Below are 13,274 nucleotides of genomic sequence, written 5' to 3' on the forward strand. Positions count from 1 at the left end.
TTCTGTTTTTTGTTTGCAGCAGAAAGAGCTTTTTATGGAGTGGGGGACATGGATACATGAAGTTGGATTTTTAATAGCTGAAAAAGATTTGAGGAGGATCTACAAATGAAACTTTTACTGTAAATGCCAGGATCTAAAAACTACAGAATTTTTTATTATTATACATATTCCATACCACCTATAGATTTTAATAAAGAAAAAGACTTTTAGGAATTCTAGTTAAAAAAGAGATAGTCTCTACTTATTCCAAATGTTGCTTATGCAATACTTGTGTTAATTTCTTTAAGTAATAATGCTTTTTATTTGCTTTTTTCTCTCCTAAGGAAAAACTGGTCTACTTCCTGGATTGTTCTTTCTAGTCGGAAAATTGAATTTTACAAGGAGTCCAAGCAGCAGGCACTGTCTAACGTGGTGAGTAGTTCTCTGTGTTTACTATTATCATCTTCATAGAAATATTGTTGAATTGAAAGTTTGGTTTCAACAGAAATCGCACTAAAGCCTCCAAGCAAGCAACATCTGAAAGCAGATGGAAGAAATGACTCAATAAACTTTTAATCAGATGAAGGGAAAATAGAACTTAGTGTCTGTTTTATTAAGTGGTGCATTTGGAGAATAATCACAAAATGAGATGAATAGTGAGCAGCTATCTAGTAATGGGAAGGTAACACTTTAAATTAAGGTGCCATTTATAAATGCTTTATTCTTATTTATGAAATGATCACTAAATGCAGCTACTTGCTCAAATAATGTATTATAAAGCATGTTATAAAATGCATTAGTAATAAATGCTTAACGGATGAGACTATGGGAAGCTGTTTTAAAGAATATTATAAGACGTAAATCGTATTAAACCATGTATGTGCATCTTTAATACATGAATTTAAGTTGCTATCTAGCATGCTATAAAGTGCTTCACACATTAATAAATAATAATAAGCTGTTTATAAATGGCACCTTAATATAGAGTGTTACCAATGAGGAAACATTCTAAGTTAACAAAGTGATTTTTTATCTTAGTCTAACTGTGACTTCTCTACATCCAGCTAACCTTTCTGAATAGTTCTGTGACTCCATCTAATGGCACTAATACAATTTCTGTATCCTGTAGTTATTACAAAGTGAAATTTGTAGGGCTTCTTGATTTGTACCTGGAGGAAGGCCTCACAAATGCCCACTGAGATTTGACAGTGATCGTAAGTAGGAGCAATTCTGAGCTAGTTACTGGGGCAATTCAAGCTCAAAACCTCACTGCCCGAACACCAGAGCTGCCACACGATGTCGGAGACAGTGGGCAAGCAGCATATCTGACAGCCTCCTGATTAAGAAGGACTCCGGGCAGAAACCAACCTGCCATACCCCATCGGCCTGATGGGCAGCCGGGAAAGGGGTCTCCTGGCAGGAATTAACCACAATGAGCTAATTTGTATTTGGCAGGTAATAAAACGATGGAAAGTTCTTTGCTTTCCAGCCACTAGTGGTGTTTGCTATGTAATCCTCTTTAAATAGGAAATAGAAAATCATTTGCTAGGAGATTTTTTTTTTAAAGGAGAAGATTTTAGTAAGAACAAAAGGTAGCATTTGGCTTGCTCCTGATAATTGCAATAGCCTTTATCCCTAAGTAGCTTGCTGATTTTTGGAGTCTCAGTACAGTCCAATCTGTAAACTAATTATGAATAAATTAAAAATATATCTCAGTCCTTTGTATTTTTAATTTAAACTGCCTCGGATATTTGTTTTAGGGTTTTGTTTTTATTTTTTATTTTTTTGGCTACAGTAATGTTGAGATAATCTTTTTTTAAGAAAAATAAAGTACCCCTAAGGCCCAGGCACAAAACAACTCCCATCCACCCACGGGTCCTTTGTCTTCCCTTTGAATGAGTTCTGAGGGGAAAGTCAGGAAGGAATGAAAGTAGCTTGCCTTTCTGAGTTTGGCTGCTGAGAAGATGATCTTTGTCCTGCTGGGTGGGAAGAATTCCATTGGAGCAGATTTGATGTGAATGTGCTGGGGTAATGGGAGAGATTAGATTTCAAATTAAAGCTTTTGGTTTGCTTTTATTTTATTATTTTAATCTCCTCATACCAGGAGATATAATTATCAGCTGCTTAATTTTGTACAGATGGAAGAGAACTCCCCCTTCCATAATAGGCAAACCTTGCAAGTCACCTCACTCATTGCATGCCTCCAGATCAAGCTTCAGAATTGTTGTAAATTGAAAATAGATTTTACCTTCAGAGAAAATGTGTTAACCTTTTTTTTTTTAGAGGGGTAGTCCCTATTTATTACATACAGTCCCATTTTCAGTGCTCTTACAATTTCTCTCACTGGCTTCAAAGCAAATTCAGGTCAGTAACTAACTACGTTTTGTGGTAATGGGGGAAAGAATCACAGATTCCTGTTTGTACTGCATGAATTGCCTTGTTAGTCAACTTCTTGGATACATTTCTAACCAAGCATTAAAAGCTTGGTGGGATAGCCCACATTTACCAATACCAGTCTCAGAGAAATGATATGATGATTGCCAAGCCTTGATTAAAGATACTGTGGTTTTATTTTGAAAGAGATTTATGCTCAAGTTTCTGAATTTCTCTTGTGCCCCCTTACACGTGTTCTGGCATTATTGTTCATTGTACTTTTGGGGAAAAATCTACCTTTTTCTGCAAAGGGTGCATCGGAACGGCTTAAGTGAGTGCAGAATGTGTTTAGAAGAGTAAATGGTATTTTAATCTGTATAGGAATGATCTTCAAATGCTAATGCACTGGTGAGACAAACCAGCAAAATGGCTAGGAGAAGGGTTTTGAAGTTCAACCACAGAGGACTCTTCTAGTTTTGCCACTTAGGAACTGAAAAGAGTTATTCAATTTCTTTGAGTTTCAGAATCCTCGTCTGTAAAGTGGGGATAGTAATATTTGCCAAGATAATTAGTAAGGAGTAAAATTAGTTTATAAAAATATACACAATAATCTTAAAATAATTATTATATTCCAATATACTCTATTAAAATAAATATACTATATTCTGTAGTAAATAATATGAAGTATAATGTATTAAGCTGATGTAAAAGTAATTGCAATTTTGGACCTTGAATTTTAAATCAGTATAGCTAGGCTCAGACACATCTTTGTTAATCAAAATAGGAACCATTACAATCAACACACTTTTTGCCGATGAGAAATAAGTCTGTGTATTCCTGTAGTGTAAAATCTGTGCTTCAGGCTTCGGTGAACTCTTGAAAAGCATATTCTACATCCTGCTGGTTGTGGAAGCATTTTCCCTGCAAAAAGTCAAGATGCTTGAAGAAGTGGTAGTTGGTTGGTGAGAGGTTAGGTGAATATTGTGGATGAGGCAAAACTTCCTGGCCCAATTCGTTCAACTTTTGAAGCATTCGTTGTGCTACATGTGGTCATGGAAAAGAATTAGGCCCTTTCTGTTGACCAATGCTGGCTACAGGCACGGCAGTTTTCAATGCATCTCATCAACTTGCTGAGCGTATTTCTCAGATGTAATGGTTTCCCCCAGATTCAGAAAGCTGTAATGGATCAGACAAGCAACAGACCACCAAACAGTAACCATGACATTTTTTAGTATAAGTTTGACTTTGGGGAAGCAGTTTGGAGCTTCTTCTCAGTCCAGCCACTGACTTGGGTCATTGCCGGTTGTCATATACAATCCACTTTTCACTGCATGTCACAATCCAGTCGCGAAATGATCACTGTTGTTGCACAGAATAAGAGAAGACAACACGTCAAAACACGATTTTCTTGATTTCAGTCAGCTTATGGGGCACCCACTTATTAAGCTTTTTCACTTTTCCAATTTGCTTCAAATGCTGACTGACCATAGAATGGCTGACGTTGAGTTCTTCAGCAACTGCTTGTGTAGTTTTAAGAAGATCAGCTTGATACTGCTCCCAACTGGTCATTGTCAGCTTCCAATGGCTGGCCACTCCACTCATCTTCCAAGGCTCTCATATCCTTTGCAAAACTTCTCAAACCACTGCTGCACTGCACATTCATCAGCAGTTCCTGGGCCAAATGCGCTGTTGATGTTGCAAGTTGTCTCTGCTGCTTTATAATCCATTTTGAACTCCAATAAGAAAATCACTCAAATTTGCTTTTTGTCCATCCTTTCCATAGTTTAAAATAAATATAAAATAAACAGCAAGTACTAAGTTATTTGCAGAAAGAACATCAAGCGAGAAATGTGCATTCAGATGATGTATAATATAACCACACTTATTTAAGTATGTATTCCAATATCAAATGGCAAATTTCAACAATGCAAAAACTGAAATTATGTTTACACTAACCTAATAATTATAGCTTATCATTATATTAGTTTTGCACTTGAATTGATTCACATATGCAGAGAAGAAAAAGTATATTAATTCAAGGAATGCCAACATGTATAGTCTCCAAAAAAAGAAATATGTATCCATAGGCAGCATAAAATATTGTTTATAAAGCCATTTCTCCATCTGGGGTTATAGATGTAACATCCTGGTGTCCATATATACTTTCCATATATATCTTCCTCCATTGCCTCTTACACTTTCTGCTTTCACGTTTAATACAGCATGTCACAGACTGTGGTGCCTGATCCCACATTGCATGTGTGACTATATTTTTTTCTCACTGAAATTCTTTCATTTTATAACCGTGTCCCATTTTTATCAAAAGCAGTCTCTCCCCTGAAGAGAGATACACAATCACTTTGCTGGTGTGTGTAAATCTGAGTTTCATAGGCACTGGGTCCTCAGTGACTTATTCAGGGAGGACTCATCTATTCTCTTTTTCTTTTTCAATAAGGTCATTAATGAGTAGGATGGCTTTTGAATCAATAATGAGTGGACTGAAGTTCATGTCTATATAAATTTTTGTTTCAAACTGATGAACCTTTAATAAAGCTGCAATTTCACTGAGAAAAAAAAAAAATGGGTACATTACCACCTACTACTGCTGTCACTGTCTAACATGAAGGACATCAAATAATACCCTAATCCCAAATCTAGATCAGATAAAACCTCAGAAAGAAAGATAGTCTTCACCAAGAGAGGAAATTGTGTTTTTCTTAAGGTCTATATATACTGTCTTTGTTTTGTTCACTTGTTTGGTCCAGACTGGTTGACCCTCTTGTGAAAAGGAGCATTGGAAAACCAGTGGTGTCCTTAGATCTGGGTTTTCTGGATTTATAAAGGAAAGGACAGTGGTCATATTCTATATTCTGACTTGTAACTCACTTTAAAATTTTAAAATATTGTCATTGGAAAATAATGCAGAATCTATTTTCAGTAAAATATATTAAAAAAATTTGTATATTTTAAGTTTTTAATCAAACTTCTGCATAATCACCACCCAGGTCAAGATATAGACCCTGCAAGCCCTCTAGACCCTGCAAGCCCTGCCAATTGTCTGTATGTCATCATAGCTTATTCCCTTGTCACAGACTTAGATGGCATCTTAGTCATTATTTTTTCACCCTTTATTATTTTCCCACCTATACCTATAGCTCCTAAAAATATAGTTTACTTCATCTTGTTTTGAATTTATAAAATGGAATCACTGCATGCATTTATTTTGTTTCTTGCTTCTTTCTCTAAATATGCCTTGCTTTATTTTTTCTTTTTTTTTTTTGTTTTAATCATTTCATATTTTTCTCTATTGATTTGGGAGTGATACATTTTGTGTTCTATTCATGACTTGCCTGAAATTATAACTTATTAAAGACTAAAGCTATTCAAATATTTTTTAAATTCACTAGTCTCCTTCCCAATGTATATGCTATTTCTGTCTGTATTTTAATTCTTTCTTTTCTGTTTTAACACCACTAGACATTATTTATCCTGTTTTATAGAATCAATACTGATTTATATTTGCTCAATATTTGCCACATCCCATGTTATTTATTTTTTCCTGTATCTTAGATCTTCCTTCTAGGATTACTTTCCTTCTGGTTGATGTATATTCTAAGAAATTCCTGTAGTAAGGGTCTTGTGGTAACAATCTGTCTGAACGTCTGCTTGTTTCAAATCTCTCTATTTCTCCCTCATTTTGGAAATATATATTCTCTCTGGATATAGAATTTTGAGTTGGCAGTAATTTTCTTTCAATACATCTAAAATAGCTTTCCACTGTTTTCTGTCATCCATTATTGTGATCAAGAAGTTACCTGTTAATCTAACCACTGTTCTTTGGTTGCTCATAATATTTCCACAGTTTCACAATGATACATTCAAATGTCAATTTCTTTTTATTTCCCTTACTGGATTGTTAGGCCCCATGAAATTGATTATAGCTCTAATTGATGTAGTTTATTAATAGAAAATCCCAAGATATTATCTTTTCAAATGAAACTTCTTTTACATTTTCACTTGTTTTCTTCTAAGCCCCTGGTTAAACCTATGTTTTCTCAATCTAGCCTCCACATGCTTTATATTCTTCTTTCTTTCTGTTTCTCTGAGTTGCATTCCAAATAACTTCTCTTGATTTATTTTTTCATTCCTTAATTCAGTCTCCCTTGTGATAATCATTGTTTTCCTTAGTTATTGTAATTTTAATTTCTAGAAGTTTATATTTTTAATTTACTATGCCATTTGTTACAGTTATTCACCCACACACATTTTAAAAACTCTCTTTTATTTTGTGAAAACTAGAAGGCATTTTTTTTTTCAATATTCTGTGTCTTGTGATTCTAACATCTGAAATCTATGTCAATTTCTGTTGGTTCTCACTCATGTTGCTATGTTTCCCTGTGTGTCTGCTTACCTTTGACTTTGTGCTAGTCATTGTTATTAAAATAACATGAGAAGTTCTCCAAGGTCTGGAATAAATGTGTCCTACTCCAGAGTGTTTTGCATTTTCCTCAGATTATCTGTGGGCATGTCCAGTGATTGATTAGATCAATGTAACACTTTAAAATTCTCAAGTTACGTGTCCATAAAAGGAGGACTACAGTTATCAGGGACAGAAGTATTCACTCCTTCTTCTCTTACATTGCTCTTCTACAAAGTCAGTCTTCTTTATAATCCCTTGGGATTGGAGAAAAGGTACAAGTTTAATATTGGTTCGCCTTTATCTTTTTATAATGCCCTCAGACAAGGTACAGTTGTGTTGATTTGATATTATGCTTTTCTCTCTGGGTTCAGATTCTCACCTCTAAAAAATACTTTCCTTGGAAGTTCCCACTATCTTTTCAGCTTTTCAATTTTAAAGGTAATTTTAAAAAGAAGTATTTTATCCAGCACTTTTCATTGTTTCCAGTGGGAGAGTTGATCCAAATAGCATAGTTTCTCATTACAGTCTACCTCACTTTCATTTAAATATGCATTTGGTTAATCAAGTTTGTGCTATTTATATAAGCCTTGGTGGGAAAAGACTTCATAAGAATATGTATTGAAATCCTACAATGAACAGCTTGCTCGTTAGGGCTACATATAAGGCATAGAGATATAATCAAGATAGTCTTTGCTTTATAGCATCTCTGCCAAAAAAATAGGATGAGATGAAACAAGAAACATAGGAGACTTTTTTTTTTTTTTTTAACATTTAAAGGAAGGAGAGCTCACATCTGTGAAAGATTTGAATTAGGCCTTGAAGGATGGTTATAATTTCAGTATGAGGAGATTTGTGGGCAGGGAAAATTCCAGCGGAGTAAAAAAATATGAACAATGGTATGAAACTGAAAATGGGCAAGGTCTGTGTGCTAAAAAGAGAAATGAATTTTTTTAGTTCGGTTGGAAGACAGGATAAAAGAAAATGATTGAGAAGACTGCCATGGATTGAGATTTGCTACCAGGGGCAACTCTTTAATAAGGTGTGTCTGTATTCTCCAAACATTTTCACCCTAGAATAATCTCTCATAGCTCTTCTTTTAACAAATATATACTGAACAGCAATATGACCCAGGTGTTACTTGTTTTAAAATGACCGGTACTGTCATAAGGAAGAGGCAGGAGGAGAATTAATTCTTCTAACTTCAATTCATTTAGTCCAAGAGCAAAACCTTTTGCTTCAAAAGCAGCTACAGTATTATTTAATTCATCTGGTGCCAGAGACATCGTAAAGAAACAAAATTTGTCAGTTTGATTTATCCTTTGAGGCCTTGGATCATATCCCCTTCCATTTTTCAGGTACACTTATCTATTTTTGTACCAGCAAAGTACTTCAGTTGGCTCCTGAAATTCAATTGCAACTTTTCTCCTGTACCTCCCATACTTTGTGATTTTAGAGCATCTGCCTGATATGGGGTAGACCTTAGACTATAGCTATGGGATCTGGCAAATATGCACTGCTGGTTAAACTATATATATATGGATTGCCTCATGAGGAAGAAGCTGTGTAATATAGAGAACTCATTCATTTATTTATTTTATGAACTATTAACAGCTCCTAACAGATGTCACACTATGTGTTATTAAACCCTAGAGATATTCAGATTAATAATATATGATCCCTACTCTCCAGGTGCTTGTGTTTCAGTAGAGGAAACAAAATCATACTTAGGTTTATTATAATAGAATATGACTAACATGATAAAGAAATATAAGAAAACATGCTGGGGAACCATAGGTCTAGCTACAGGTAGTCCTTTCCCAAGGAAACTCTGGTGTCGAGTAATGCTCAGCTTATGTATCTCTTCATGTAGTAATTCTGCAAATATCCCTGAGGGTGCTCGATGTTAAGCCACTATTCTAGGTATTATGAAAGATACAAGAATGAAACAAACTCAGATCTGTCATTTGAGGGCCTAGAAACAAATAGAAAGCACACCCATAAATCAAGTAATTGTAGTGAAACAGCAGACTTTGATAATAACTCCAGAATGGCTGGACAGGGGCATGAGTTAGTTTTATGGTAACTAAGTGGAGAGAGAGATTACCTCCAGCTGAAAAGGGTTCTAAATATATCCATACAGGAAGTGAAATTTTAGGATGTTTCTGTAGGCTGAAGAGGATTTTGATGCAGTAAAAGGGGGGAGAAAGACACTTCACCTAGAAAGAAGGGAGTGAGCAATGATAAAATATGGGAAATCAATTCCTTAACTTATTTATTTTCCAAATATTATCGATTTCTTGTATTGCTCCACATACTATGCTAGTCGTTGGTCTTAAAAATGTTTCTTGGTGGTTCCGAGGTCTAGGGTGTATATGCGCCAGTCCAGACTTATTATTAAACCTTGAACCGGATTGTGAAAAGAGGTGATTTCTTTCTATAGGCACTGTGGAGCCCTGCATCATTAATACCCGGTTGGCCATAAAAAAGATGTTATTGAAAACCCAGCAAACCTTTTGGCGGATTCAGTACTGTGTGTGTATATGTGCTAAGTTGCTTCAGTCATGTCTGGCTCTTTGCAACCCTACGGACGGTGGCCCTCCAGGCTCTGCTGTCCATGGGGATTCTCCAGGCAAGAATACTGGAGTGGGTTGCTGTGCCCTCCCCCAGAGGATCTTCCCAACTTAGGGATTGAACCCACGTCTCTTATATCTGCTACATTGGCAGGTGGGTTCCTTACCACAAGTGCCATCTAGGAAGCCCCAGCTACTGCATATTCTCAAATTAAGAGAGTTAGAGTTTTCAGAGACAGTTTGGGGGAATTAAGTTTTTTTTTTTTCTACAGTTAAAAAATGAAGATAAGACTTGTTAAACTATCTGAAAAACCTATTCTAAAAATCTATGAAATGGATGACAGCAATAAGGTCTGTGCTGGTATTGATAAAGATTATACCAAAACAGCTAAATCTGTCATCATTATGGCCCAATGCATTTAGTAGATCATAGGACATCTTCTCACTCAAAATATACATTAATATTCTCCCATGACCTGATCTTTTAGCAGTCCGGTCATTTATAAAGAAGTCTTCATACAAAGAAAGCAAATAGGGTGATTCATCTAAGGAGAGCTGAAAACTACGCTGTGCCCCAAACATGGGTATATCAGCATATCAGCGAGCAGCAGTTCAAACAGGGAGGTATTTTCATGTGACGCCAGAATATATGTTCCATGTGGCCCCTTACTGAAACAAATGCATTGTGCAAACTTTATTTCTGAATAGGAAGTATCTCATTTCCACATCCACCCCAAATCAGCCCAAGTGAACCTTACTACTTCCTTTTATATTTATCACATGGTACTCAGTAAACTTAGTATCAATTTTGACATAAATTCTGAAGTATTATAAGCATTTTAGGGACCATTTCTCCCCTCAAACCATACAGTTCTAAAGCCAGTGTGTTCAATATGGAAACTACATGTTGATTGTTTATGTAACTTGGATTTTTTGGCTACTTTTATGTTTTTCACTTTACCTTGTACTAATATTGCTAATCAGAGGCAAACACTGGCAAATTTTACTTCTAATGACAGAAAACTTTTCCAAGGCATTTAATAAACTATTAACGTTTTTAGACCAGTCATTCAGCCATAACCTTGAAAGTCAAAAAGAGTAATATGAAAGGCTTCATTAAAGTAATTTGTTTACTTTTTCTTAATATTGTTTACTTCCAATGCAGATAATGAGCATAAGCATTAATTAAATAATGCAATATATTTAATGTTCATTCACTGTAGCATGACTTTAATAATAAAGTAGACTTATTTATGGGAGTAAAATGATGTGATTTAGCAAAAAGATGAAAACAGTTTTAATCAGAAAGCTATTCATGAATTATTGAGTATTCTGTACAAAATGAATATGGATTGATTTTATCTTTGTAAAGTGAGTGCTAAGCCCTTATTTGGATCCCTGCTCAAAAAAATCATAAAAAGAGAGGTGCATACAATATATCTACCAACCTTAGCATAATAAAGCCATTTTAAATCTGTGATTAATGTCTTAATTCTTGTAATAATAGTGCTCTGGCAAAGTCAGCATGGTTAATATTGGGGCAGATTATTAGTACAGCCATTGATTGCACTATCATATGGTCTCATCATACATTTAAAAATTCAAAGAAAAGAAACAGTCCAAAATCTGGAGGATGACAGGTGGGTACCAAAGAAAGTAAAGAGAAAAAAAGGGGAAAATGAATTCTAATAACTGATTAACACAAACTCTGTAAGGAAAAAATGAAATCAAGTGATCGATATTACTATAAATGAGGCCATGTTCTCTGGTTATAATTTCCTCAAGATTTGGCCATTAACCACAATAAATTCTGTATCTTACATAATTTTTAATAACCACAAAAATCTATGAGGTTGATAGGATGCTTTATAAATGGATAATAGCTTACTGTCCAATAAACCTCACCTTAGGCTCTTTCAGAAAACTATTTTAATTATGAAGCTTGACTCTCTGTGGTTTATCATTTTGGTCAATGTAATACATGTGATTTAGAGCTTACATTTCTCTAAGATGAAGTGGACTTACTCTACAGTGCATTTTAAACTTTACTGAATGTATGTATTTATTATTCCTTTAAAATTCACTCCTAAATTGAAATGCTCTGGGAAGCAGTATACTATATTAGGTAGAAATAGGAGCCTCTAAGTCAGACCATCTGAGTTAGGAATCCCGGATTCACATTTTATTTGTTGCTACAATTCTTTAATGTTTCTACTGCAGTTTGGGATTAATAAGAGTACCTACTTCCTAGAGCTATTGTGAGATTGTGTGAGAAAATCGATGTAGCATGCCTAGCACAAAGCAAAGATAATACATATATTTGTTATTATTGTCATTATTATTATTACATACAGCAAGAGAGCATAGTGGTTAAGAGAACAGATTTGGAACCAGAACTAGATTCAAACACAAAAACTGCCACTTAATGACTATACATTAAAATCCTTGTCTTAATCTTAACAATAATGTAAAGATATTTCAGGTAAAAAAAAAAAAAACACTACTCACTGTCCAAATACAATTCATAATTTCTTCAGAACTTCATTTCTTACTCTTCAGTCAGTCAGTTCAGTAGCTCAGTCGTGTCCGACTCTTTGTGACCCCATTTACTGCAGCACGCCAGGCCTCCCTGTCCATCACCAACTCCCAGAGTTTACTCAAACTCATGTCCATTGAGTTGGTGATGCCATCCAGCCATTTCATCCTCTGTTGTCCCCTTCTCCTCCTGCCTTCAATCTTTCCCAGCATCAGGGTCTTTTCCAATGAGTCAGTTCTTCGCATCAGGTGGCCAAAGTATTGGAGTTTCAGCTTCAGCATAAGTTCTTCCCATTGAATATTTAGGACTGGTTTCCTTTAGGATGTATTGGTTTGAACTCCTTGCAGTCCAAGGGACTCTCAAGAGTCTTCTCCAACACCACAGTTCAAAAGCATCAATTCTTTGGCACTCAGCTGTCTTTATAGTCCAACTCTCATATCCATATATGACTACTGGAAAAACCATAGCCTTGACTAGACGGACCTTTGTTGGCAAAGTAATGTCTCTGCTTTTTAATATGCTGTCTAGGTTGGTCATAACTTTTCTTCCAAGGAGCAGGCGTCTTTTAATTTCATTGCTGCAGTCAGCATCTGCCGTGATTTGGTGTGAGTGATTTTGGTGAGTGATTCTTGTTCATACCATAGGCCAAAACAAACATTCCTGGTCAGTTTTCTGCTGCAGGGTGCCTGTGCCATCTCTCAGATCTGTCATCCCCTAGGGGCGGTTGAAGGAAGGTAAAGACAGCATCGGCAAGTCTGCAAACCGTGTTAAAGCTGTGAGCTCAGAGGCCTCTAACCTGATTCTCACTCGCATTCCAGTGATGAGAATGAGTAATGTGGCCACAGGTTGGTGTAAAGGCGGATAGATAAAATGCAGCCTCTAGCTGGTTGAGCTACTTCCCAGAGGAAAGTTGAGACTCTTGAAGAGGGAGCACTGCAGACATTTTAGTGGAGAGCTACCCTTCCCTGTCATAGGAAAGAAATACGATTGTCTCAGTCCTGATTCTCTAGAAAACAGAGCCAAAAGTAAGTACCCATGCTTCTATTTGGGAGGCGTGAGCCCAGGACACAGAGAGTAAAGTAAAGAGGAAGTGAGGCGGGAGATGATGGGAAAGGGTAAAGAGGATGTGTTATCATTCTGGCCGCCACTCTACACAGAGCCTCAAAGAGACACTGGAGAGGGCTACTGGGCAGGCGCAGCATGATTTTCAGAGAAGCTACAAATAAACTGGAGAGAGCATGAAGCAGTTTGTAGGAGGAAAGGATGGGGCAGGAGGAGGAATTATCAGCCAGGTTTCCTCCCATTTCTTGCTTAATTTTGGTTACAATGTATCACCTAGTCTCCACCCCCTGTATTGTATAGATCCTGGACACACCCTTATAACTACTCAGAAAGT

General features: G+C 36.0%; 1 protein-coding gene across 2 annotated transcripts in view; it reads left to right on the plus strand.

Moving 5' to 3' along the window:
- Nucleotides 1–13,274, plus strand: part of ARHGAP15 (Rho GTPase activating protein 15) — a 685,399-nt gene that overhangs the window by 121,739 nt on the left and 550,386 nt on the right. For both annotated transcript variants that reach the window (XM_043487890.1, XM_043487891.1), the window contains exon 5: nucleotides 324–411. In XM_043487890.1, coding sequence (XP_043343825.1) covers nucleotides 324–411 — 88 coding nt within the window. The remainder of the gene's footprint in view (nucleotides 1–323; nucleotides 412–13,274) is intronic.

The sequence above is a fragment of the Cervus canadensis genome, chromosome 15 (assembly GCF_019320065.1).
Source record: "Cervus canadensis isolate Bull #8, Minnesota chromosome 15, ASM1932006v1, whole genome shotgun sequence".
Classification (NCBI taxonomy): domain Eukaryota; kingdom Metazoa; phylum Chordata; class Mammalia; order Artiodactyla; family Cervidae; genus Cervus; species Cervus canadensis.